Genomic DNA, 25,917 nt, shown 5'->3' on the forward strand with positions numbered 1-25,917 from the left:
TGTCTTTATATATTTGGTCTTTTTCTGTCTCTATTTCCTTATAGAAAAAATATTTTAGAAGTAAGTCAGAGTCAAAATAGTTGGAAGTCATTTCTCTTGACGCCAGAGGTCTGTATAGGTGACTAACCATAGACATTCTTTTGGGTGTGTCAGGAGATAAGAGCAAGGTATTGGGATCATAGCATGGGGATTTGGGAGGGCTGGGATGAATGAGGATACAGTATCAAGACAGGGAAGATAGCTGCCAAGAAAAGAAGTGGGTAAATGATGAAATTTCCTCTTATTTCATAGTTTTGCTGAGGATTAAACTTACCAGTAGCTGAAATAGTGGAAAAATCTACATGATAGATGAGCCGACAACAGCAGGGATAATAAATAAAGGGAGAGGCTATGTCGATGAAAAGAGATTCAAAATACATTCCAAGCAAGCATGGGGAACTTACTACAACCTGATACAGAGTGTTGAAGTTTATGATAATTAGCAGACAATGGGAAACTTGAACACTCATTGTCTATTTGGTGATCCGAAGAAATACCTATTAATTTTTATGTGACCTAATGATGTTTTGAAGAGTTTTTTTGAAAAGAAACAATACCTTATAGATACATTTATAGAAATTGTTACAGATGAAGTAGTACTGAGAATTATATGCAGGTGAATAAATATTGGGGTTTCAAATTTATAAAAGATGGAAGCAAGGATAAAGGTATAACCAGGCTGTTATTTAAGAAGGGTGATGGTATATGGGGAATATTAGCATTTTGTTTGGAAATTTCCACAATCAAAGATCGAAAGGAAGATAAAGCCAGAGAAACAACTCAGCAGTGATTCTGATATCTGTGCCATTCAGATATGAAACATCATTATTCGTGTATAGAGAGGAAAAATCTACTGAGGTTTCAGGATCAAAACAATTCAGGAGAAAGAAAAGTGTACAAGTACAGCTTCATAGTAAAAGAACTGAGGTAAGTCAAAACTTGGCAAATTTCCTTTGCCCTTAGCCCCCCCAAATATTCTTGATGTTTTATTTCAAGTATTGAAATGTTACCATTTTATTTTATTTTAAATGTTACTATTTTAAACATTTTTTCCTTCCTCCTTTCCTTCTCCTGCCCCCTTGATTGATTTTTCGAAGACAGGATTTCTCTGTGTAAGCTCTGCTGACCTGGAACTTACTCTGTAGACCAGGATGGCCTCGAACTCAGAGATTCATGCCTCTGTCTCCTGAGTGCTGGATTAGTGGGCCACTATTTCTTGGCTTTCTTTCCTTTTTTTGTGCCTGTGATGGTGAGTGCCAATTGTACACTGAGCACGTCTTTGGGGGAAACTACCTTGTTTAAATTGAGGTGGGAAGAATTGTCCACTGTGGGTGCTACCATTCCCTAGGCAGGAGATCCTGAAGTTGAGCCGAGCATGTGTGTCAGCATTCATTACTCTCTGTTCCTGATTATGGATGTGAGCAGCTTTCTCAAGTTCTTGCTGCTACTGTGACTTCCCTTCTGTGAAGGACTACAATTTGGAACTACGACCCAAAACAAAGCTTTTCTTTCTTAGTTCGCTTTTTCAGAGTATTTCTTCATAGCAGTATAAAGGAAACTAAGATATATTATTTCTGCTTTTTTTTGTTGTTTTGGTTTGTTTATTTGTTTAGAATGGATTCTCACCATGTTGTCCACATTGACCTCAAACTCTTTGGCTCAAGTGATTTTACTGCCTCTGTCTCTTAAGCAGCTGGGACTGCAGGTGTGCACCACCATATCTGTCTTTTCTTTCCTCCTCCTTTCTAAAAATAAGCCATTTGATCTTCTCAGAAGACTAGATTTTATTTTTTTCCTATTAAATTAGTTTAAACTTCTTTCTTTTTATTTTTTACTGTGTTGTATATTACTAATTTTTCTTTTTTTTAATTGGATATATTTCTTTATCTACATTTCAAATGTTATTCCCTTTCCTGGTTTCCTGTCCATAAGTCCCCTATCCCCTTCCTCTCCCCCATAAGGGTGTTCTCCCCATCCACCCTCCCTTACTGCCCCCCTTGACATTCCCCTGCACTGGGGGTCCAACCTTTGCAGGACCAAGGGCTTCCCCTTCCACTGGTGCCCCAATAAGGCTATTCTCTGTTACACATGCAGTTGGAGCCCTGGGTCAGTCCATGCATAGTCTTTGGGTAGTGGTTTAGTCCCTGGAAGCTCTGGTTGGTTGGCATTGTTGTTCTTATGGGGTTGCAAGCCCCTTTAGCTCTTTCAATCCTTTCTCTAATTCCTCCAAAGGGGGTCTTGTTCTCAGTTCAGGGTTTGCTGCTAGCATTCACCTTTGTATTTGACATACTCTGGTTGTGTCTCTCAGGAGAGATCTATATCTGGCCCCTTTCAGCATGCATTTTTTAGCTTCACTAATCTTATCTAGTGGCAGTATATATATGGGCCATATGTGGGGCAGGCTCTGAATGGCCGTTCCTCCATCTATGTTAGTTGAGAGTTTTGATGGATATAGTAGCCTGGGCTGGCATTTGTGTTTACTCATGGTCTGTATGACATCTGTCCAGGATCTTCTGGTTTTCATAGTCTCTGGTGAGAAGTCTGGTGTAATTCTTATAGGTCTGCCTTTATATGTCACTTGACCTTTTTCCCCTACTGCTTTTAATATTTTTTTCCTTGTTTCATGCCTTTGGTGTTTTGACTTATGTGACGGGAGGAATTTCTCTTCTGGTCCAATCTATTTGGAGTTCTGTAGGCTTCTTGTATGTTTATGGGCATCTCTTTCTTTAGGTTAGGGAAGTTTTCTTCTATAATTTTGTTGAATATATTTACTGGCCCTTTGAATTTGGAGTCTTCACTCTCTTTTATACCTATTGTCCTTAGGTTTGATCTTCTCATTGTGTCCTGGATTTCCTGGATGTTTTGGGTTAGGAGCCTTTTGCGTTTTACATTATCTTTGATGGTTGTGTCGATGTTTTCTGTGGCATCTTCTGTCCCTGAGATTCTCTCTTCTATCTCTTGTATTCTGTTGGTGATGCTCGCATCTATGACTCCTGATCTCTTCCTTAGGTTTTCTATCTCCAGGGTTGTCTCCCTTTGTGCTTTCTTTATTGTTTCTATTTCCAGTTTTAGATCCTGGATGGTTTTGTTGAATTCCTTCACCTGTTTGGTTGTGTTTTCCTGCAATTTTTTCAGGAATTTTTGTGTTTCCTCTTAAAGGGCTTCTACTTGTTTACTTGTGTTGTCCTGCATTTCTTTAAGGGAGTTATTTATGTCCCTCTTAAAGTCCTCCATCATTATCATAAACTGTGATTTTAAATCTAAATCTTGCTTTTCCCGTGTGTTTGGATATCCAGGATTTTCTTTGGTGGGAGACCTGGGCTCTGATGATGCCAAGAAGTCTTTGTTTCTGTTGCTTAGGTTCCTGTGCATGCCTCTCACCATCGGGTTGTCTCTGGTGTTAGCTTGTCTTGCTGTTTCTGACAGTGGCTTGACCGTCCTGTAGGCCTCTGTGTCAGCACTCCTGTAGACCTGTTTTCCTGTTTTCTTTCAGCTTTTCCTGAGAACAGGTGCTCTGTCCTCAGCTGTGTAGGTGAGTCTTTGAGCTCTCGGCGTGGGCAGGAATCAGATGGGTCCTGCCCCTGACTGCTCTTAGGTCCTTGCACTCAGCGGGCACAGCTACACTAGGCCATCATTCCCTCTTGGGTCAGGAATGTGGGCAGAGGGTAGTCTCCTCTGATTTCTCAGGAGTGTCTGCACTTCTGAGGGCCCAGCTCTCTCCCTCATGGGATTTGGGTGCAGGGAGCTATTTGACCAGTTCAGTTCAGTTCTGGCCGCAGACCAGAACCGCAGGTACTGGCAGCTGACTGTTCCTATATTCCTGTGTCCAGAGGCACTGTGCAGTTTCCTCCTGGACCAGGGATGTGGGCAGAAGTAGTAGTCTGTCCTGCAGTCTCAGGATGGTCTTCACTTCTGGGCGTTCAGCTCTCTTCCCCGCGGGATTTGGGTCATATTACTATTTTTTTTTTATTAACTTGAGTATTTCTTATATACATTTCGAGTGTTATTCCCTTTCCCGGTATCCGGGCAAACATCCCCCTCCCCCCTCCCCTTCCTTATGAGTGTTCCCCTCCCAACCCTCCCCCCATTGCCGCCCTCCCCCCACCAGTCTAGTTCACTGGGGGTTCAGTCTTAGCAGGACCCAGGGCTTCTCCTTCCACTGGTGCTCTTACTAGGATATGCATTGCTACCTATGAGGTCAGAGTCCAGGGTCAGTCCATGTATAGTCTTTGGGTAGGGGCTTAGTCCCTGGAGGCTCTGGTTGCTTGGCATTGTTGTACATATGGGGTCTCGAGCCCCTTCAAGCTCTTCCAGTTCTTTCTCTGATTCCTTCAACGGGGGTCCTATTCTCAGTTCAGTGGTTTGCTGCTGGCATTCGTCTCTGTATTTGCTGTATTCTGGCTGTGTCTCTCAGGAGCGATCTACATCCGGCTCCTGTTGGTCTGCACTTCTTTGCTTCATCCATCTTGTCTAATTGGGTGGCTATATATGTATGGGCCACATGTGGGGCAGACTCTGAATGGGTGTTCCTTCAGTCTCTGTTTTAATCTTTGCCTCTCTCTTCCCTGCCAAGGGTATTCTTGTTCCCTTTTTTTTTTTTTTTTTGGTTCTTTTTTTTTCGGAGCTGGGGACCGAACCCAGGGCCTTGCGCTTCCTAGGTAAGCGCTCTACCACTGAGCTAAATCCCCAGCCCCTCTTGTTCCCTTTTTAAAGAAGGAGTGAAGCATTCACATTTTGATCATCCATCTTGAGTTTCATTTGTTCTAGGCATCTAGGGTAATTCAAGCATTTGGGCTAATAGCCACTTATCAATGAGTGCATACCATGTATGTCTTTCTGTGATTGGGTTAGCTCACTCAGGATGATGTTTTCCAGTTCCAACTATTTGCCTACGAATTTCATAAAGTCATTGTTTTTGATAGCTGAGTAATATTCCATTGTGTAGATGTACCACATTTTCTGTATCCATTCCTCTGTTGAAGGGCATCTGGGTTCTTTCCAGCTTCTGGCTATTATAAATAAGGCTGCGATGAACATAGTGGAGCACGTGTCTTTTTTATATGTTGGGGCATCTTTTGGGTATATGCCCAAGAGAGGTATAGCTGGATCCTCAGGCAGTTCAATGTCCAATTTTCTGAGGATTCTCCAGACTGATTTCCAGAATGATTGTACCAGTTTGCAATCCCACCAACAATGGAGGAGTGTTCCTCTTCCTCCACATCCTCGCCAGCATCTGTTGTCCCCTGAGTTTTTGATCTTAGCCATTCTCACTGGTGTGAGGTGAAATCTCAGGGTTGTTTTGATTTGCATTTCCCTTATGACTAAAGATGTTGAACATTTCTTTAGGTGTTTCTCAGCCATTCGGCATTCCTCAGCTGTGAATTCTTTGTTTAGCTCTGAACCCCATTTTTTAATAGGGTTATTTGTTTCCCTGCGCTCTAACTTCTTGAGTTCTTTGTACATTTTGGATATAAGGCCTCTATCTGTTGTAGGATTGGCAAAGATCTTTTCCCAATCTGTTGGTTGCCGTTTTGTCCTAACCACAGTGTCCTTTGCCTTACAGAAGCTTTGCAGTTTTATGAGATCCCATTTGTCGATTCTTGATCTTAGAGCGTAAGCCATTGGTGTTTTGTTCAGGAAATTTTTTTCCAGTGCCCATGTGTTCCAGATGCTTCCCTAGTTTTTCTTCTATTAGTTTGAGTGTGTCTGGTTTGATGTGGAGGTCCTTGATCCACTTGGACTTAAGCTTTGTACAGGGTGATAAGCATGGATTGATCTGCATTCTTCTACATGTTGACCTCCAGTTGAACCAGCACCATTTGCTGAAAATGCTATCTTTTTTCCATTTGATGGTTTTGGCTCCTTTGTCAAAAATCAAGTGACCATAGGTGTGTGGGTTCATTTCTGGGTCTTCAATTCTATTCCATTGGTCTATCTGTCTGTCTCTGTACCAATACCATGCAGTTTTTATCACTATTGCTCTGTAATACTGCTTGAGTTCAGGGATAGTGATTCCCCCTGAAGTCCTTTTATTGTTGAGGATAGCTTTAGCTATCCTGGGTTTTTTGTTATTCCAGATGAATTTGCAAATTGTTCTGTCTAACTCTTTGAAGAATTGGATTGGTACTTTGATGGGGATTGCATTGAATCTGTAGATTGCTTTTGGTAAAATGGCCATTTTTACTATATTAATCCTGCCAATCCATGAGCATGGGAGATCTTTCCATCTTCTGAGGTCTTCTTCAATTTCTTTCCTCAGTGTCTTGAAGTTCTTATTGTACAGATCTTTTACTTGCTTGGTTAAAGTCACACCGAGGTACTTTATATTATTTGGGTCTATTATGAAGGGTGTGGTTTCCCTAATTTCTTTCTCGGCTTGTTTCTCTTTTGTGTAGAGGAAGGCTACTGATTTATTTGAGTTAATTTTATACCCAGCCACTTTGCTGAAGTTGTTTATCAGCTTTAGTAGTTCTCTGGTGGAACTTTTGGGATCACTTAAATACACTATCATATCATCTGCAAACAGTGATATTTTGACTTCTTTTCCGATCTGTATCCCCTTGACCTCCATTTGTTGTCTGATTGCTCTGGCTAGAACTTCAAGAACTATATTGAATAAGTAGGGAGAGAGTGGGCAGCCTTGTCTAGTCCCTGATTTTAGTGGGATTGCTTCGAGTTTCTCTCCATTTAGTTTAATGTTAGCAACTGGTTTGCTGTATATGGCTTTTACTATGTTCAGGTATGGGCCTTGAATTACTATTCTTTCCAGGACTTTTATCATGAAGGGGTGTTGGATTTTGTCAAATGCTTTCTCAGCGTCTAATGAAATGATCATGTGGTTTTGTTCTTTCAGTTTGTTTATATAATGGATCACGTTGATGGTTTTCCGTATATTAAACCATCCCTGCATGCCTGGGATGAAGCCTACTTGGTCATGGTGGATGATTGTTTTGATGTGCTCTTGGATTCGGTTTGCCAGAATTTTGTTGAGTATTTTTGCGTCGATATTCATAAGGGAAATTGGTCTGAAGTTCTCTTTCTTTGTTGTGTCTTTGTGTGGTTTAGGTATAATAGTAATTGTGGCTTCGTAGAAGGTATTCGGTAGTGATCCATCTGTTTCAATTTTGTGGAATAGTTTGGATAATATTGGTATGAGGTCTTCTCTGAAGGTTTGGTAGAATTCTGCACTAAACCCGTCTGGACCTGGGCTCTTTTTGGTTGGGAGACCTTTAATGACTGCTTCTATATCCTTAGGAGTTATGGGGTTGTTTAACTGGTTTATCTGTTCCTGATTTAACTTCGGTACCTGGTATCTGTCTAGGAAATTGTCCATTTCCTGAAGATTTTCAAGTTTTGTTGAATATAGGTTTTTATAGTAAGATCTGATGATTTTTTGAATTTCCTCTGAATCTGTTGTTATGTCTCCCTTTTCATTTCTGATTTTGTTAATTTGGACGAACTCTCTGTGTCCTCTCGTTAGTCTGGCTAAGGGTTTATCTATCTTGTTGATTTTCTCAAAGAACCAACTTTTGGTGCTGTTGATTCTTTCTATGGTCCTTTTTGTTTCTACTTGGTTGATTTCAGCTCTGAGTTTGATTATTTCCTGCCTTCTACTCCTCCTGGGTGTATTTGCTTCTTTTTGTTCTAGAGCTTTTAGGTGTGCTGTCAAGCTGCTGACATATGCTCTTTCCTGTTTCTTTCTGCAGGCACTCAGCGCTATGAGTTTTCCTCTTAGCACAGCTTTCATTGTGTCCCATAAGTTTGGGTATGTTGTACCTTCATTTTCATTAAATTCTAAAAAGTTTTTAATTTCTTTCTTTATTTCTTCCTTGACCAGGTTATCATTGAGTAGAGCATTGTTCAATTTCCACGTATATTTGGCATTCTTCCCTTATTGTTATTGAAGACCAGTTTTAGGCCGTGGTGGTCCGATAGCACGCATGGGATTATTTCTATCTTTCTGTACCTGTTGAGGCCCGTTTTTTGACCAATTATATGGTCAATTTTGGAGAAAGTACCATGAGGAGCTGAGAAGAAGGTATATCCTTTTGCTTTAGGATAGAATGTTCTATAAATATCCGTTAAGTCCATTTGGCTCATGACTTCTCTTAGTCTGTCGACATCACTGTTTAATTTCTGTTTCCATGATCTGTCCATTGATGAGAGTGGGGTGTTGAAATCTCCCACTATTATTGTGTGAGGTGCAATGTGTGTTTTGAGCTTTAGTAAGGTTTCTTTTACATATGTAGGTGCCCTTGTATTTGGGGCATAGATATTTAGGATTGAGAGTTCATCTTGGTGGATTTTTCCTTTGATGAATATGAAGTGTCCTTCCTTATCTTTTTTGATGAGTTTTAATTGAAAATTGATTTTATTTGATATTAGAATGGCTACTCCAGCTTGCTTCTTCTGACCATTTGCTTGGAAAGTTGTTTTCCAGCCTTTCACTCTGAGGTAATGTCTGTCTTTGTCTCTGAGGTGTGTTTCCTGTAGGCAGCAGAATGCAGGGTCCTCGTTGCGTATCCAGTTTGTTAATCTATGTCTTTTTATTGGGGAGTTGAGGCCATTGATGTTGAGCGATATTAAGGAATAGTGATTATTGCTTCCTGTTATATTCATATTTGGATGTGAGGTTATGTTTGTGTGCTTTCATTCTCTTTGTTTTGTTGCCAAGACGATTAGTTTCTTGCTTCTTCTAGGTTATAGCTTGCCTCCTTATGTTGGGCTTTACCATTTATTATCCTTTGTAGTGCTGGATTTGTAGAAAGATATTGTGTAAATTTGGTTTTGTCATGGAATATCTTGGTTTCTCCATCTATGTTAATTGAGAGTTTTGCAGGATACAGTAACCTGGGCTGGCATTTGTGTTCTCTTAGGGTCTGTATGACATCAGTCCAGGATCTTCTGGCCTTCATAGTTTCTGGCGAGAAGTCTGGTGTGATTCTGATAGGTCTGCCTTTATGTGTTACTTGACCTTTTTCCCTTACTGCTTTTAATATTCTTTCTTTATTTTGTGCGTTTGGTGTTTTGACTATTATGTGACGGGAGGTGTTTCTTTTCTGGTCCAATCTATTTGGAGTTCTGTAGGCTTCTTGTATGCCTATGGGTATCTCTTTTTTTTAGGTTAGGGTAGTTTTCTTCTATGATTTTGTTGAAGATATTTACTGGTCCTTTGAGCTGGGAGTCTTCACTCTCTTCTATACCTATTATCCTTAGGTTTGATCTTCTCATTGTGTCCTGGATTTCCTGTATGTTTTGGACCAGTAGCTTTTTCCGCTTTACATTATCTTTGACAGTTGAGTGAATGATTTCTATGGAATCTTCTGCTCCTGAGATTCTCTCTTCCATCTCTTGTATTCTGTTGTTGAAGCTTGTATCTACAGCTCCTTGTCTCTTCTTTTGGTTTTCTAGATCCAGGGTTGTTTCCATGTGTTCTTTCTTGATTGCTTCTATTTCCATTTTTAATTCCTTCAACTGTTTGATTGTGTTTTCCTGGAATTCTTTCAGGGATTTTTGCGATTCCTCTCTGTAGGCTTCTACTTGTTTATTAATGTTTTCCTGTGTTTCCCTAAGGGAGTTCTTCACATCTTTCTTGAAGTCCTCCAGCATCATGGTCAAATATGATTTTGAAACTAGATCTTGCTTTTCTGGTGTGTTTGGATATTCCATGTTTGTTTTGGTGGGAGAATTGGGCTCCGATGATGCCAAGTAGTCTTGGTTTCTGTTGCTTGGGTTCCTGCGCTTGCCTCTCGCCATCAGATTATCTCTAGTGTTACTTTGTTCCGCTATTTCTGACAGTGGCTAGACTGTCCTATAAGCCTGTGTGTCAGGAGTGCTGTAGACCTGTTTTCCTCTCTTTCAGTCAGTTATGGGGACAGAGTGTTCTGCTTTCGGGTGTGTAGTTTTTCCTCTCTACAGGTCTTCAGCTGTTCCTGTGGGCCTGTGTCTTGAGTTCACCAGGCAGCTTTCTTGCAGCAGAAAAGTTGGTCTTACCTGTGGTCCCGAGGCTCAAGTTCGCTCGTGGGGTGCTGCCCACGGGCTCTCCGCAGCGGCAGCAACCAGGAAGACCTGTGCCGCCCCTTCCGGGAGCTTCAGTGCACCAGGGTTCCAGATGGTCTTTGGTGTTTTCCTCTGGCGTCCGAGATGTATGTACAGAGAGCAGTCTCTTCTGGTTTCCCAGGCTTGTCTGCCTCTCTGAAGGTTTAGCTCTCCCTCCCACGGGACTTGGGTGCAGAGAACTGTTTATCCGGTCTGTTTCCTTCAGGTTCTGGCGGTGTCTCAGGCAGGGGTCCTGCTGCTCCTGGGCTCTCCCCCACGGGAGCCCAGAGGCCTTATACAGTTTCCTCTTGGGCCAGGGATGTGGGCAGGGGTGGGCAGTGTTGGTGGTCTCTTCCGCTCTGCAGCCTCAGGAGTGCCCACCTGACCAGGCGGTTGGGTCTCTCTCTCACAGGGTCTCCATGTTACTATTTTTAACTCTGACCTAGATGTTGGTTGGTTGGTGCTCATCTCCGCCATTTGCCCTAATGTTCACATGTATCCTCCAATGGTTTTCCTCTTTGTTTCTGTGTCTCATGGTCTCTCTTGTCCTTATTTGTAAAAGCACATCTGTCCTTGGACATCTGGTATTGACATCTTCATTTTTATTACATCTGCAAAGATTTTTTTCCCCCTTAAACATGGTCACATCCACAGGTTCCAGATATTAGGGCAGGAAGTGGAACCGGTGTTGTGCTTACTATGTTTTCTGTTATACTTAGGTATGCATTTCTTTTTATTGGCCTATCTTGTTGCTTGTTGTGCTTCTTAAATCTGAGAACGAACACTTTTCTTCAGTTCTGTAAGAGCTCAACCCGTTGTTCTTTTTGTTTTGTTCCATCTCTGCGGCCTTGTGCACTCCAGGCAATCCCACCCCTAACTCATCTTTTAGAATGCTTCCTCTCCTCCAATTCTTTGTCATCCTGTTGGTTCCTCTGCCACTGGACTACATCAATCCATTCTTTATGCTCTTTAACATATATATTTGTCGTTTTTTCTGTCACAAACTAACTGAGGCAATTAGCTTAGAAAGAAAAAAAACTTTCTTTTGGTTGCGGCTCTGGAAGTTCCGATCCAAGAGCCAATTGGTCCACTTCTCCTCCACTCTTGGTGAGGAGAAAAGGCTCAACAAATCAATCCCTTTCTGAACCCCTATTCAATTACAGTACGTCAGGAAGATACCAGGGTCCTGCAGTCCCTCACCAGCGTACCTCAAGTATCCTAGGGCCTCCCTGTACATCACCACCGCTCAAAGCTTCCACTGGTTTCCAGTAGTCCCTCCCAGGGCAAGAAGTCTCCATCGTGTGGATCTTTGGGGGTGGTATCCGGAGTTACATTGCTTCGTGGTTTTTTTTCCCCAATGTGCTTTTATTTCTCGTTTTTGTTTTTAGTGTTTTATTCCCTATTTTGTAGTTAGCTTATTTTTTTTCTCTACCCAAATTTAATGTGCAGGATTAACCCTGTTCATTGAGATTTAAATTTCAATGATTATTTCATTTCCAAAAGTTTTTCTTGGTGGTTCCTTAACGTTTATCTGTATGTCATGCTCTGCCCTCGCTCTGTATCCCAAAATGTGTCTAATGAATCCAGTGTGTGAAATCTTTGTGATATCCAAATCTTGTTTCTTTGTTGTTCTTGCTCCTGTGAGCCTGTGTCCTTTCTTTCACATGTAATTGAGCTACATTTGTTGAGAACCTTGTGATGATTTTCTGATTCTCTTCTTCTCTGAGAGAGAGAGAGAGAGAGAGAGAGAGAGAGAGAGAGAGAGAGAGAGAGACTCACTTCTGGAACTTTCTATATAGACAAGGAAGGCCTTGAACTGTTGGTGATTCTCTTGCATCTGTCTCAAATATTATATATATATATATATACACACACACACATATGTTTATATATACACACATATATATGTATATATATGTATAATTTCTCTTGGGTTACACATTTGAATTGAATATTTACATACCTTGAGATGTGGTCATAGCCAGTTCAATGGAGGATTTTCTCTCTCTCTTTTTCTTCTTGCTTGGAGTTGAGACAGAGAAAGTCTTTACTCTGTGTACTCCTCCACTGGGGTTAAATGTTCTTTTTGTTGTTGTTTTTTTCTAGCTAGTTCTTATAAAGAACATTACTTTTGAGGACATTAGCTTTACATGGGACCTCAGTATCAACTCCATCAGACTCCTGGTGCTTGAGTTTTCTCCACAGTCGTCAAAGCTCCAAGCCCCAAGCTCCATGTAAAATTGGGAACACATACTATTCATTTTCTAAAGTGGTGTTTTTCAATCTCCCTTGTCATTCGTGTTATTTTCGATCTTCTTTATACGTGTGCTGTTAAATGGTTAATTTACTCAATCCTAAGGATAACCTAAAATAAAATCACTTGTATCATTTGAATAACCACTGGTTCCCCACAGTATTTCGAATGTATAGCTAAACCCTGTATATGAGCCTTGTCTGGTAGCTGAGTCAGAGTCTGACTTTGCCACAGGTTTCCATAAAAGCTATTATGCTAATCAAAAGAATGATCATTAGAAGGTAGTTTTGAACTTGAGAAAAATGACATTTCCAAAGAATATGTAGTCTTGAAAAGTTTTTAGTGCCTATGTAATTACAAGAAGCAGTTTTATCCCAGGAGCATGCCTAAGGGAGGTGCCGTGATTATCTTTTGGGAGGCTTATTGCTCAAGGACACTGGATTACCAGGGTGAACTCGATCACTAATGAACGTACTTGCTCTTGGCTCTAGACTGTCACTCCCTCTTCGAAGGTGTCAAAGGAGAAGATAACCAAGAAAGAAAGCACATCCAAGTTACCAGTTCACAAGCCTTCAGTGTCTCAGCCTCAACGTACAGCTCCAATTCCTGGGTATTCAGATCATTCTATTCTGATTTTTGAATGTGGGGCTTGAACTTGGGAGTTCCCCCTTGCATTTACCTGTCTCTTCCATATACAGAGTGCCAATGATTTGTTTAAATGAGTAGGATGACCTTAGGAAGGCTCAGGCAGAGGCATATGGGGTTGGAAGACTTAGACCTTGTCCTATTGACCTCATGTCCTATTTCAGTTCCTGTGAAATTCACATTGCATCTTGGGCCCTACTTCCAACTATTCAAAAGAGAGGGTCTTATGATGTATCTTTTGCTGACCTTTGTAGACCAGACTGGCCTGAAACTCAGAGCTCCACCCCGTCTGTGCCTTCTCAGTGTTGGGATTAAAAATGCGCACTGGCTCCATGTCTATTAAAAAAACTTAAAAAACTTGTGTGTGTATACATATATGTTTGAGTGTCTATGGAGGCCAGAAAACAGAGTTCTTAACCAGCTAGCCATCTGTTCAGCCCCTCCCTGTCCATTTTTGTACAAGAATCTTGCATTGTGTTGACTCTTTAGATTTCTTCCAACACTAATATTATTATTTCAGTTATTTATATTTTATACTATTACCAGATAATATAATAATTTTCCAGACATTTTATTTGTAGGCAATGGTGGAGTCTGGACTTTCTTTCTTTCTTTCTTTCTTTCTTTCTTTCTTTCTTTCTTTCTTTCTCTCTTTCTTTCTCTTTCTCTCTCTCTTTCTCTTTCTTTCTTTCCTTCTTTCTTTCTTTCTTTCCTTCTTTCTGCTGTTTAAAGGTGTTCTTATTTATCTTACTAACGTTTCTTTAAAGAGTAACTATGGGGGGTTGGGGATTTAGCTCAGTGGTAGAGCGCTTAGGCCCTGGGTTCGGTTCCCAGCTCCGAAAAAAAGAAAAAAGAAAAAAAAAAGAGTAACTACGGCTTGTATTAAGAGCAGGGAAAATTGGACTCAGCATATTGACAAGAGCAGATTCTGCTCCATCCAGAATCATTGTCACAAAGAAGCAAGATAGGAATTTTGGGGTGAAAAATACCAACTCCTACCACATGTAAGTTCTTTAGTAAAGGCTCTCTTAGTTGGGATTTGGAGCACATGCCTGTGGTTCCAGCACTTGGGAGGTTAAGGTAGGAGGATCATCAAGAGTTCAAGGCTAGCGTGACTACATGGTGAGTTTAATGAAGCCTGGGAAACTCAGTGAGACTGTGTTTCAACAGAACGCTACAATAAAAACAAACAAAATGAAATTTCTTATGGTTTCAGGATATTTACAGGCTTGCTATTTTTAACTGTTTTTTTTTTTGTTTATTTCTGAAATGAATGTCCTTGGCTGCATTCTAATGTGACCCCTTTCTCTGACAGGAGAAAAGAGCCACCTTCTAACCTCTCCCTGACATACTATGAACAAATGCCTGAAGAATTCTTAAAATACCAAGAACTAAATGGTAATTAGAAATTCTAGAATTTATATTCCCTCCCTTCCTTCCTGAGCCTATGCAGGTCACGCTGGACTCAGACTTGCCACCCTTCTGCCATGGTTGGCATTCCTTTTAATTTTTTGCCCAGATTTTCTTGTGCCAGTTTTCTTGGGGACTATTCCAAACTTTCCACTATTTTCCTCAAATTCTCACTTCTATCATTTGTTCTTTAGCTATATTAAAGATATAAAAAGTTAAAGTTTGCTTTTGTTCCAATTCTCTCTTGGTGCTCAGTTGGCAAAGCACTTGCTATGCTAGCACGAGAACACGAGTCAATTGCAGCATCTATGGTAAAAGCTTGGGCATGGTGGGGCACACATGTAATCCTGGCCCTTGGAGGCAGAGGCAGGCAGATTCCTGCAGATCCCTGGCCAACCACCCTAGCCTCATGGGCAAGCCTCAGGTCCCTGTGAGAGATGTTGTCTCAGAAGACAAGCAGAGGGCTCATGGAGCATGACCTTTGAGGCTGACCTCTGATCTCCACACACTTGCACATATGCACACACATGATTTGCTTATTTAAAAATCTATGAAAGTAAACGTTTTACTTCCCATTTCTTTTCAGCAGCGTTTAACGCGAGAACTACCTGCTTAGCATCTTTCAAGTGTACAATGTAGCGTTGCTGTTTATGCATGTAGCATTGTCCAGAAGGTCTCTAGAGTTTATTATACGCAATTGGGTGAATGATCCCCTCTTTCCCCTCCCCTCAGTCCTTAACAACCACAATTCTGGTCTTTGCCTCTTACATTGAACTGTTTCGGGTAACTGGTGGAAGGAGAATGTTTGTCCTGGGACTGGCTTATGCCACTAAACACAGCATCTTTCAGGTTGTTCCTATCAGCTCAAATTACAATAATTTTTTTAAGAAATGAGGTGAATAATATTCTATGTGTATGTACCATGCTTAAAAATTAATTCATCTTCTGATGGCTGTAGTTTTTGTATTTCGAGTCTATGTCTTGGCGTCTGTGAATACTGCTGGTCACAGGTGTGGAGGTGCCAGCTTATTGACATCCTGCTTTAAGAGTTGTTTTTTCTTCTTGAGATGGCTTCATGCAGCCCAGACTGGCCATAGACTGACAATGAGGCAGAGGATGAGATAGCTTCATGTAGCCCAGGCTGTCCTCAGACTCACAATGAGGCAGAGGATGGGATAGCTCCATGTAGCCCAGGCTGTCCTCAGACTCACAATGAGGCAGAGGATGGGATAGCTCCATGTAGGCCAGGCTGGTCACAGACTCACAATGAGGTGAAGGATGAGATAGCTCTATGTAGCCCAGGCTGTCCTCAGACTCACAATGAGGTGAAGGATGAAATAGTTCCATGTAGCCCAGGCTGTCCTCAGACTTCCAATGAGGCAGAGGATGGGATAGCTCCATGTAGCCCAGGCTGTCCTCAGACTCACAATGAGGCAGAGGATGGGATAGCTCCATGTAGGCCAGGCTGGCCACAGACTCACAATGAGGTGAAGGATGAGATAGCTCCATGTAGCCCAGGCTGTCCTCAGACTCACAATGAGGCAGAGGATGGGATAGCTCCATGTAGCCCAGGCTGGCCACAGACTCACAATGAGGCAGAGGATGAGTTTTACCTCTGACTGTCCTGCTTGCCTTTCAAGTGCTGGAATTGTAGGTTTGCTGCCGTCGTTCCCAGTTTAGTTGATTCCATTTTTCTAAAATTAAAAGCTTAGAAGTAGGATTGCTAAGTCATACAGTTTTGTTTCTTTATAGACGTGTAATAAAAACTACTGGGAAGGCTTCCTAAAATTCTTGCTTTTCCTATCCACAGACTAATAAACACCTTTCACAGTCTCCCCTTCTCTCTCTTCAGAAATGGTTCCCTTTCAACCGACTAATCCCTTTACGTTTCATTTATACTTGTTTATACATTTATACTTTATTTCTGCTTCTGCAGGGTCATATATATGCATTTATAGTAGATGATATACATCATAAATATACAACATATTCATATATATAGATAATATATAACATAAGTACATATAATATAAATGCATATACTATAAGTAAATATATATTTATATCTCTTATATATATGTGTTTCGTTTTGAGACTTGGTCACACAATATCTCTCTAACCCACTCTGTAGATCAGACTGGCCTGGAGCTCATGGAGAGAGCCTCACGCCTCTGCCTCTCAAGCGCTGAGATGAAAAGCCACAATTAAGTCTCCCTATGCTCTGTATTTGATGTTTATCTTCCTGACTTTTCTTCCTCCTCCTCCCTTCTTTCTCCTCCTCCTCCTCCTTTTTTAATGTGTATGGTTGGTTCGCCTACATGTATGTCTGCACACCATGTGTCTGTTCATGGAGGTCAGAAGAGGCGTCGGATGCCTTAGAACTGGGTTTGCAGACAGCTGTGAGCTGCTGTGTGGCTGCAAGGAGCTGAAACCGAGTCTGGAAGAACAGCCAGTGTTCTAAATCACTGAGCCACCTCTCCAGCCCAGAGAAGCTTCTTAAAAGTTTCTGTTTTCATTACTATCCCGTCATTTTTGCTTCCCATTTTACTGAACTGTCTTCTACCCCGTTCCTTCAAAACCCTGTTATTGTTGCTATTTTCCTTTTTCCCACCCCCTATCCTCTTACTCCCTCCTTCTCTCTTTGCATATCTTTCCTCCCCCTCCCTTCCTCCCTTCTTCCTTCCCTTCTTTTCTCCTTCTGCCTCCCTCCCTCTGCTTTCCCTCCCTCTCAGCTTGACCTGGAACTCACTATGCGAGCCAGGCAGGCCCTGAAGTTTGATCATCCTACCTCAGCTTCCCTGGGTATTGGATCTTTTTCTTAAACATTGTATTCACTGAACTAAATAAATTCAATCCAATAGGTTTTTTTGTTTTAAAGGGGGCGGGGGAGAGGAAAATCTATAAAGAGGCCCTGGGAAGAGGAAAAAGGAAAATCCTTGTTTCTAGAAACAATAACCGCAGGAGCAGAGGGGAAAGGGTTCACACACCTAAATCACAACTTAGATTTGAAAGGGAAAGTCTGGGCAGACGATACGCCCTCCCCTTTCTTGTTTTATTACTGCTTTCTCCTGTGGGACAATCATGATGGCTGCTCGCTTTAACTAATCGAGTGCTTTGTTCTATACACGCAGCACTTTCCAGGGGCTGTTTGATTTTCAGCAAAGTTCGCAACGGTAAGATTTATGTGAATGATTTGCCAGTGGTCCTTCACACCTTGAAGATTTCTACAAATGATTCGGAAATGCACCAGGCGCTGAAGACCGTTAACATTGATGGTGAGTTGTCTCTTCCCGCACACACGCATGTGACATGTTTATCTGACTGATTATAGATGAGGGGAAAGCTAAATGGTAAATATTTACAACATGTAGCTTTCATAATGTTTTAAAAACATGATTTACAGCAAGCTATACCTCAGGTGAACGTAATTGGATTGATTACTGTACTGGATTTTGATTATTGTATTATGAATGGACTACTTTCATTTAATTATTTTAATAGTAATGCCATGTTAACAGGGTAATCAATATCTGACCCAGTCTTTGCAGATGAAACCTAAGATCTTTACAGTAATTTGCATCTAATCATAAAGTTCATGAAACAGCCTATTTTTCTGTTTTTCCAGTTTGAGGAAAGCACTTTTTTGAGTTGTGTGTTTTTTTTCCCCTTTTTTAATACTTTCATTGTTATGGATATGTTCTTTAGAATATTTAAATATTTATTTAAAAATTTTAATACAGTTTACTGTGATGTATACAATCTTTTGGCTTTTATATCAATATTATATAAACCGATTCCATTTGTAATTTTGTATGCTACCTCTTGTTTCCTTTTTTTTTTGTTTCTTTTTTTTTGGATTTTTTAATTTACATTTCAAATGTTACCCTCTTTTCTGGTTTCCTGTCTATAACCCCCATCCCTCCCCCCTCCCCCTGCTTCTATGAGGGTGCTCCCCTACCCATCCACCCACCCCTTCCTGCCTCTGTGACATTCTCCTACACTGGGGAGGTCCAGCCTTGGCAGACCAAGGGCTTCTCCTTCCTTTGGTGCCCAACAAGGCCATCGTCTGCTACAGATGCAACTGGAGCCATGGGTCCCTCCATGTGCACTCTTTGGATGGTGGTTTAGTCCCTGGGAGCTCTGGTTGGTTTGTATTGCTGTTCTTATGGGGTTGCAAACCCCTTCAGCTTCTTCAATCCTTTCTCTAACTCCTCCAATGGGGACCCTATTTTCAGTTCAGTGGTTGGCTGCAAGCATCAGCCTCTGTATTTATCATGTTCTGGCAGAGCCTCTCAGGAGACAGCTATATCAGGCTCCTGTCAGCATGCACTTCTTGGCATTGGCAATATAGAATGGTGACTGTATGTGTATGGGCTGGATCCCCAGGTGATGCAGGCTCTGGATGGCCTTTCCTTCAGTCTCTGCTCCACACTTTGTCTCCATAATCATTTGTATGCTATTATGCTGTGTAACTACATCATATTTTGTTTTTCTGTTGCCTGAATCTTTCTGGAATAAGCACTTTGACATAATGAGAGTAAAGGCTAGTGGAGGTCCCAGGAAGGCTTCAGTCCGCCGGTGGCTTCTCCTGGTTCCACTGCATTGAGTCGGACTGCTTATTCCAGGAAGAAGTCAGCGTCATGCCCACTGTCTCACAGATGAATGTGGGACTTCTTTCCAAGTCTGCCATGACACATGCCTCGACGTGTGTAACTTTTAAATCTGATTTCCTTATCATTTTCAAAACTGACTGTTGGAATAGAGTTTATGCCAAATGGTTTCAAAGGTTTTGATTTATTTGAAAGAAGCACAGGAAAAAAAGTTCCTAATGTTTTATAGTGAGGTAGAGTACACATCATGATGTCAACATTTTATGTCTGATTGTATAGTTCACAATTTGCAGGAGTCAAGAAAAATACACCATATCTCTGTGGTTATAAATATTTGTCATTTACATTAACCTAGCTTACATTGAATGATGTCAGAGATAGACAGAGAGAGACAGAGAGACAGAGAGAGACAGAGATAGAGAGACAGAGAGATAGAGAGACAGAGAGAGACAGAGACAGAGAGAGACAGAGACAGAGAGAGACAGAGACAGAGAGAGACAGAGACAGAGAGAGACAGAGACAGAGAGAGACAGAGACAGAGAGAGACAGAGACAGAGATAGAGAGACAGAGAGGTGTCAGACAGAGAAACTGGGTGTGGTGGGAAACAACTTTTATCCCAGTGCTTGAAAGGCCAAAAAAGGAGAATTGGTTATCATTGGCTGCATAATATGTTCTGGGTCAGCCTGTGCTACCTGAGACCCTGTCTTGAAAGTCCGAAGGAGAAAAAGTGTCAAAGGAAAATACAAATACCTGTGAATCCCTTGGTTTCACCTTCACTTCTGAATATGTAATGCAGAAGCTGGCGTGCTTTTTGTTACGTGTCATGTGGGCTAGAGAGAGGTCTGAGCAATTAAGAATATTCGCCGTTTGTAAAGGGTCAGAGTTTGGTTCCCAGCATCCATAATGGGCGGTTCATAACCGTCTGTAACTTCTGCTCCTGCAGATCTGGCGCCCTCTTCTCACCTCTGCCCAAACTCACACTCACATGCAGATTCCCTCACCCTCTCCCCACGAATGCATAATTACAAATATAAATTTCATGGAACCATGAAAAAAGAACAGAAGAGTACTGATTATCCATGATTTTGACATTCTGTTATTATGAAAATACTGTTTATTATTTAATATGGTATTCAAGTTCTTTCCTGGTCAGGCCTCTCTCTCTAAGAACTATATTTGCTATAAAAGGTAGATGTGCGATGGCTCTTGTGGACAAGCAATGAGATTCTGAGGTCAGTTAATTACTTACACTTTCTGTTTAATTAATCAGTTAATTACACTTACACTTTCTGTTTACATTTTAAGCTTATTGAGTTTACTCATGCTCTCTGTCTCCTTGATTCTGAATCATTTTTATAGTTAACGGAATGCTGGATTTTACAGAGTTCCTTAAGGTCATGAATGACATTTCTCCCTCGACCTCTCAGGATCCAGGTAAAGATAATGTTGACCAAAAGTATGAAAGAGAACGGTTTGGATGGTACCTGGTTTCATTGTAGGGCTGGAGAGAGCAACTTATGTCATTTTAGAATCTCATTTTCTTTTACTCCATAGTTTAGAGGATGCAAATTAGACAGGAATTTTTTTAAAAGTTTTTATGTGAATCTCCTTTCCTCTCTGTCTGTCTGTCTCTGTCTCTCTCTCCCATGTGTGTGTGTGTGTGTGTGTGTGTGTGTGTGTGTGTGTGTGTCCCATATGTGTGAAGGTATTCATGGAGGTCAGAAGAGGTCATCAGATCTCTCTCTCTCTCTCTCTGTCTCTCTCTCTCTCTCTGTCTCTCTCTGTCTCTCTCTGTCTCTCTGTCTCTCTGTCTCTCTGTCTCTCTCTCTCTCTCTCTCACACACACACACACACACACACACACACACACACACACACACACACACACACCTTGACCTCAGCATCACTGCAGCAGCAGCACAATCCTCTATTATCAAACTCCTCTTTTTCTGTGTGGAACTGGTAAATAACCAGATGAATTAATTTTTATGTATGTATGTGTTTATGTCTGTATATAGGTGGGTGCATGTCACACACTGTGTGTGTGTGTGTGTGTGTGTGTGTGTGTGTGTGTGTGTGTGTAGGTCAGAGGACAACTTGAGTGCCGAGTCTAGCTTTTCACCTTATTTGAGGCAGTCTTTCCGTTCTTTTTACTTAGCCTCACTGGTTTGTGAGCATATGGTGAGTTTCCAGTCTTATGCATCTCAACACAGGATTGCAGGCCAGGGAACCCTGCCTGGTCTAAGGGGGCTCTGGGGATCAGAACTCAAGTCCTCACACTTTGTGACAAGCTTTTAACTAACCAAACCATCTCCCTAGCCCTTAGACTGCGCAATTTTTGAAAAATTTAGTGTGCGTGCACACACACATGTGCACAGTGGTATGTGTAGGTGAGGACAACTTTTGAACTTTGGGGATTCAGTTCTTTTCTCCCACTTTGAGTTCTGGGGATTGAACTCAGGTTTTCAGACTTTCTTGCCAAACACTTTTCCCTCTGGAGCCATTTCACTGACCCTAAGACTGGAAAAATTTTGATTATCACTCCTCCTTTCCCTATAGAATATTTCACAAAAAGAACCTTTCCCCGGTTAACCATAAACCTCTATTCATGCAAACTTCATGTTTTATGTATGTGTTTTCTTTTTTTTTTTATTAACTTGAGTATTTCTTATATACATTTCGAGTGTTATTCCCTTTCCCGGTTTCCGGGCAAACATCCCCCTCCCCTTCTTTATGCGTGTTCCCCTCCCCATCCTCCCCCCCTTGCCACCCTCCCCCCAACAATCTAGTTCACTGGGGGTTCAGTCTTAGCAGGACCTAGGGCTTCCCCTTCCAGTGGTGCTCTTACTAGGATATTTATTGCTACCTATGAGGTCAGAGTCCAGGGTCAGTCCATGTATAGTCTTTAGGTAGTGGCTTAGTCCCTGGAAGCTCTGGTTGCTTGGCATTGTTGTATCTATGGGGTCTCGAGCCCCTTCAAGCTCTTCCAGTTCTTTCTCTGATTCCTTCAACGGGGGTCCTATTCTCAATTCAGTGGTTTGCTGCTGGCATACGCCTCTGTGTTTGCTGTATTCTGGCTGTGTCTCTCAGGAGAGATCTACATCCGGCTCCTGTCGGCCTGCACTTCTTTGCTTCATCCATCTTGTCTAATTGGATGACTGTATATGCATGGGCCACAGGTGGGGCAGGCTCTGAATGGGTGTTCCTTCTGTGTCTGTTTTAATCTTTGCCTCTCTATTCCCTGCCAAGGGTATTCTTGTTCCCCTTTTAAAGAAGGAGTGAAGCATTCACATTTTGATCATCCGTCTTGAGTTTCATTTGTTCTAGGCATCTAGGGTAATTCAAGCATTTGGGCTAATAGCCACTTATCAATGAGTGCATACCATGTGTGTTTTTCTGTGATTGGGTTACCTCACTCAGGATGATATTTTCCAGTTCCGACCATTTGCCTACGAATTTCATAAAGTCATTGATTTTGATAGCTGAGTAATATTCCATTGTGTAGATGTACCACATTTTCTGTATCCATTCCTCTGTTGAAGGGCATCTGGGTTCTTTCCAGCTTCTGGCTATTATAAATAAGGCTGCAATGAACATAGTGGAGCATGTGACTTTTTTATATGTTGGGGCATCTTTTGGGTATATGCCCAAGAGAGGTATAGCTGGATCCTCAGGCAGTTCAATGTCCAATTTTCTGAGGAACCTCCAGACTGATTTCCAGAATGGTTCTACCAGTTTGCAATCCCACCAACAATGGAGGAGTGTTCCTCTTTCTCCATATCCTCGCCAGCATCTGCTGTCACCTGAGTTTTTGATCTTAGCCTTTCTGACTGGTGTGAGGTGAAATCTCAGGGTTGTTTTGATTTGCATTTCCCTTATGACTAAAGATGTTGAACATTTCTTTAGGTGTTTCTCAGCCATTTGGCATTCCTCAGCTGTGAATTCTTTGTTTAGCTCTGAACCCCATTTTTTAATAGGGTTATTTGTCTCCCTGCGGTCTAACTTCTTGAGTTCTTTGTATATTTTGGATATAAGGCCTCTATCAGTTGTAGGATTGGTAAAGATCTTTTCCCAATCTGTTGGTTGCCGTTTTGTCCTAACCACAGTGTCCTTTGCCTTACAGAAGCTTTGCAGTTTTATGAGATCCCATTTGTCGATTCTTGATCTTAGAGCATAAGCCATTGGTGGTTTGTTCAGGAAATTTTTTCCAGTGCCCATGTGTTCCAGATGCTTCCCTAGTTTTTCTTCTATTAGTTTGAGTGTATCTGGTTTGATGTGGAGGTCCTTGATCTACTTGGACTTAAGCTTTGTACAGGGTGATAAGCATGGATCGATCTGCATTCTTCTGCATGTTGACCTCCAGTTGAACCAGCACCATGTATGTGTTTTTCTTGTGTGTGCTTGTTTTCCATTGAAGTCATGTTTTTTTCTCCTTTGACAGTACTTTCTCCACTCTATAAAAAATTCCTCCCTATACCTTCAGATACTTATTGACTTCCCAATTATTTATTTTGGATTTTTTTTTATCATATGAAAATGGGTTTATTTTTGGGTTCTTAGTTCTGATCCATTAGTCTATTAAGAACTGATGAGATTCAGAAAGTGATGTCAAGAAAATAAAAAAGCATCCTTCTAGATCAGTGTTTCTCAACCTATGGGTTGAAAAGTCACAAAACCATTGAAAACCACAGATATTCACACACATTACGATTCATAAGAGTGGCAAAATGACAGTCATGAAGTTGCACCACAAATAATTTCATGGTTGGGAGTCACCATAACATGAGGGGCTGCACTTAAGATTTGCAGCATTAGGAACGTTTTAGATATTACAGGGTATTTGCAAATAATGTGTACATCAAGGAGTTAATATTATATATATATGTATGTATGTATAAAGATTTTTGAAAACTCAACAAAAATAACTTGAGTAATGCAATTCAAAAATTGGACAAATACTTTGAGTAGACATCTCTCCCCCCCATTTTTATTAAATTGGGTATTTCTTATTTACATTTCAAATGTTATTCCCTGTCCCGGATTCCTGTCCCTCAGCCCCCTAACCCCTCCCCCCTTCTATATGGGTGTTCCCCTCCCCATCCACCTCCCATTACCACATCCCCAACAATCCCCTACACTGCAGGTCCAAGCTTGGCAGGACCAAGGGCTTCCTTTTCCACTGGTGCCCCAACAAGGCTATTCACTGCTACCTATGCAGTTGGAGCCCAGGGTCAGTCCATGTATAGTCTTTGGGTAGTGGTTTAGTCCCTGAAAGCTCTGGTTGGTTGGCATTGTTGTTCTTATGGGGTTGCAAACCCCTTCAGCTCTTTCAATCCTTTCTCTAATTTCCTGCAAGGGGGTCTTGTTCTCAGTTCAGTGGTGTGCTGCTAGCACTTGCCTCTGTATTTGACATGTTCTGGCTGTGTCTCTGAGAAGAGATCTATATCCGGTTCCTGTCAGCATGCACTTCTTAGCTTCATCCATCTTATCTAGTTTTGGTGACTGTATATGTATGGGCCACATGTAAGGCAGGCTCTGAATGGGCGTTCCTTCAGCCTCTGTTCTAAACTTTGTCTCCCTATCCCCTTCTATGGATATTTTTGTTCCCCTTTAAAAGGAGTAAAGCATACTCACTTTGGTCATCCTTCTTGAGTTTCATGTGGTCTATGCATTGTATCTTGGGTAATTCGAGCATTTGGGCTAATATGCATTTATCAATGTATGCATACTATGTATGTTTTTCTGTGATTGGGTTACCTCACTCAGGATGATATTTTCCAGTTCCATCTATTTGCCTATGAATTTCATGGAGTCATTGTTTTTTGATAACTGAGTAATATTCCATTGTGTAAATGTACCACATTTTCTGTATCCATTCCTCTGTTGAAGGGCATCTGGGTTCTTTCCAGCTTCTGGCTATTATAAATAAGGCTGCTATGAACATAGTGGAGCATGTGTCTTTTTTATATGTTGGGGCATCTTTTGGGTATATGCCCAAGAGAGGTATAGCTGGATCCTCAGGTAGTTCTATGTCCAATTTTCTGAGGAACCTCCAGACTGATTTCCAGAATGGTTGTACCAGTTTGCAATCCCACCAACAATGGAGGAGTGTTCCTCTTTCTCCGCATCCTCGCCAGCATCTGCTGTCACCTGAGTTTTTGATCTTAGCCATTCTCACTGGTGTGAGGTGAAATCTCAGGGTTGTTTTGATTTGCATTTCCCTTATGACTAAAGATGTTGAACATTTCTTTAGGTGTTTCTCAGCCATTTGGCATTCCTCAGCTGTGAATTCTTTGTTTAGCTCTGAACCCCATTTTTTAATAGGGTTATTTGTCTCCCTGCAGTCTAACTTCTTGAGTTCTTTGTATATTTTGGATATAAGCCCTCTATCTGTTGTAGGATTGGCAAAGATATTTTCCCAATCTGTTGGTTGCTGTTTTGTCCTAATGACAGTATCCTTTACCTTACGGAAGCTTTGCAATTTTATGAGGTCCCGTTTGTCAATTCTTGTTCTTAGATAATAAGCCATTGGTGTACTGTTCAGGAAATTAAAGTGTCTTTCCTTAACTTTTTTTGACAACTTTTGGTTGAAAGTAATTTTATTCGATATTAGAATGGCTACTTCAGTTTGTTTCTTGGGACCATTTCCTTGGAAAAGTTTTTTCCAGCCTTTACTCTGAGGTAGTGTTTGTCTTTGTCACTAAGGTATGTTTTCTGTATGCAGCAAAATGCTGGGTCCTATGTATCTAGTATGTTAGTCTATGCCTTTTTGTTGGGGAACTGAATCCATTGATGTTGAGAGATATTAGGGACCAGTGATTGTTGATTCCTATTATTTTTCTTGATAGAGGTAGAATTATGTTTGTGTGGCTATCTTCTTTTGGGGTAGTTGAAAGAAGACTACTTTCTTGCTTTTTCTA

General features: G+C 41.3%; 1 protein-coding gene across 7 annotated transcripts in view; it reads left to right on the forward strand.

Annotated features, from left to right (window-relative positions):
* Efcab3 (EF-hand calcium binding domain 3) overlaps positions 1–25,917 on the forward strand; it is a 492,651-nt gene that overhangs the window by 5,603 nt on the left and 461,131 nt on the right. For all 7 annotated transcript variants that reach the window (XM_039086129.2, XM_039086123.2, XM_039086125.2 and 4 more), the window contains exons 4-8: positions 852–966; positions 12,823–12,941; positions 14,292–14,374; positions 17,518–17,661; positions 20,357–20,431. In XM_039086129.2, the coding sequence (XP_038942057.1) occupies positions 852–966; positions 12,823–12,941; positions 14,292–14,374; positions 17,518–17,661; positions 20,357–20,431 (536 nt within the window). The remainder of the gene's footprint in view (positions 1–851; positions 967–12,822; positions 12,942–14,291; positions 14,375–17,517; positions 17,662–20,356; positions 20,432–25,917) is intronic.

Source organism: Rattus norvegicus, chromosome 10 (genome assembly GCF_036323735.1).
Source record: "Rattus norvegicus strain BN/NHsdMcwi chromosome 10, GRCr8, whole genome shotgun sequence".
NCBI lineage: Eukaryota > Metazoa > Chordata > Mammalia > Rodentia > Muridae > Rattus > Rattus norvegicus.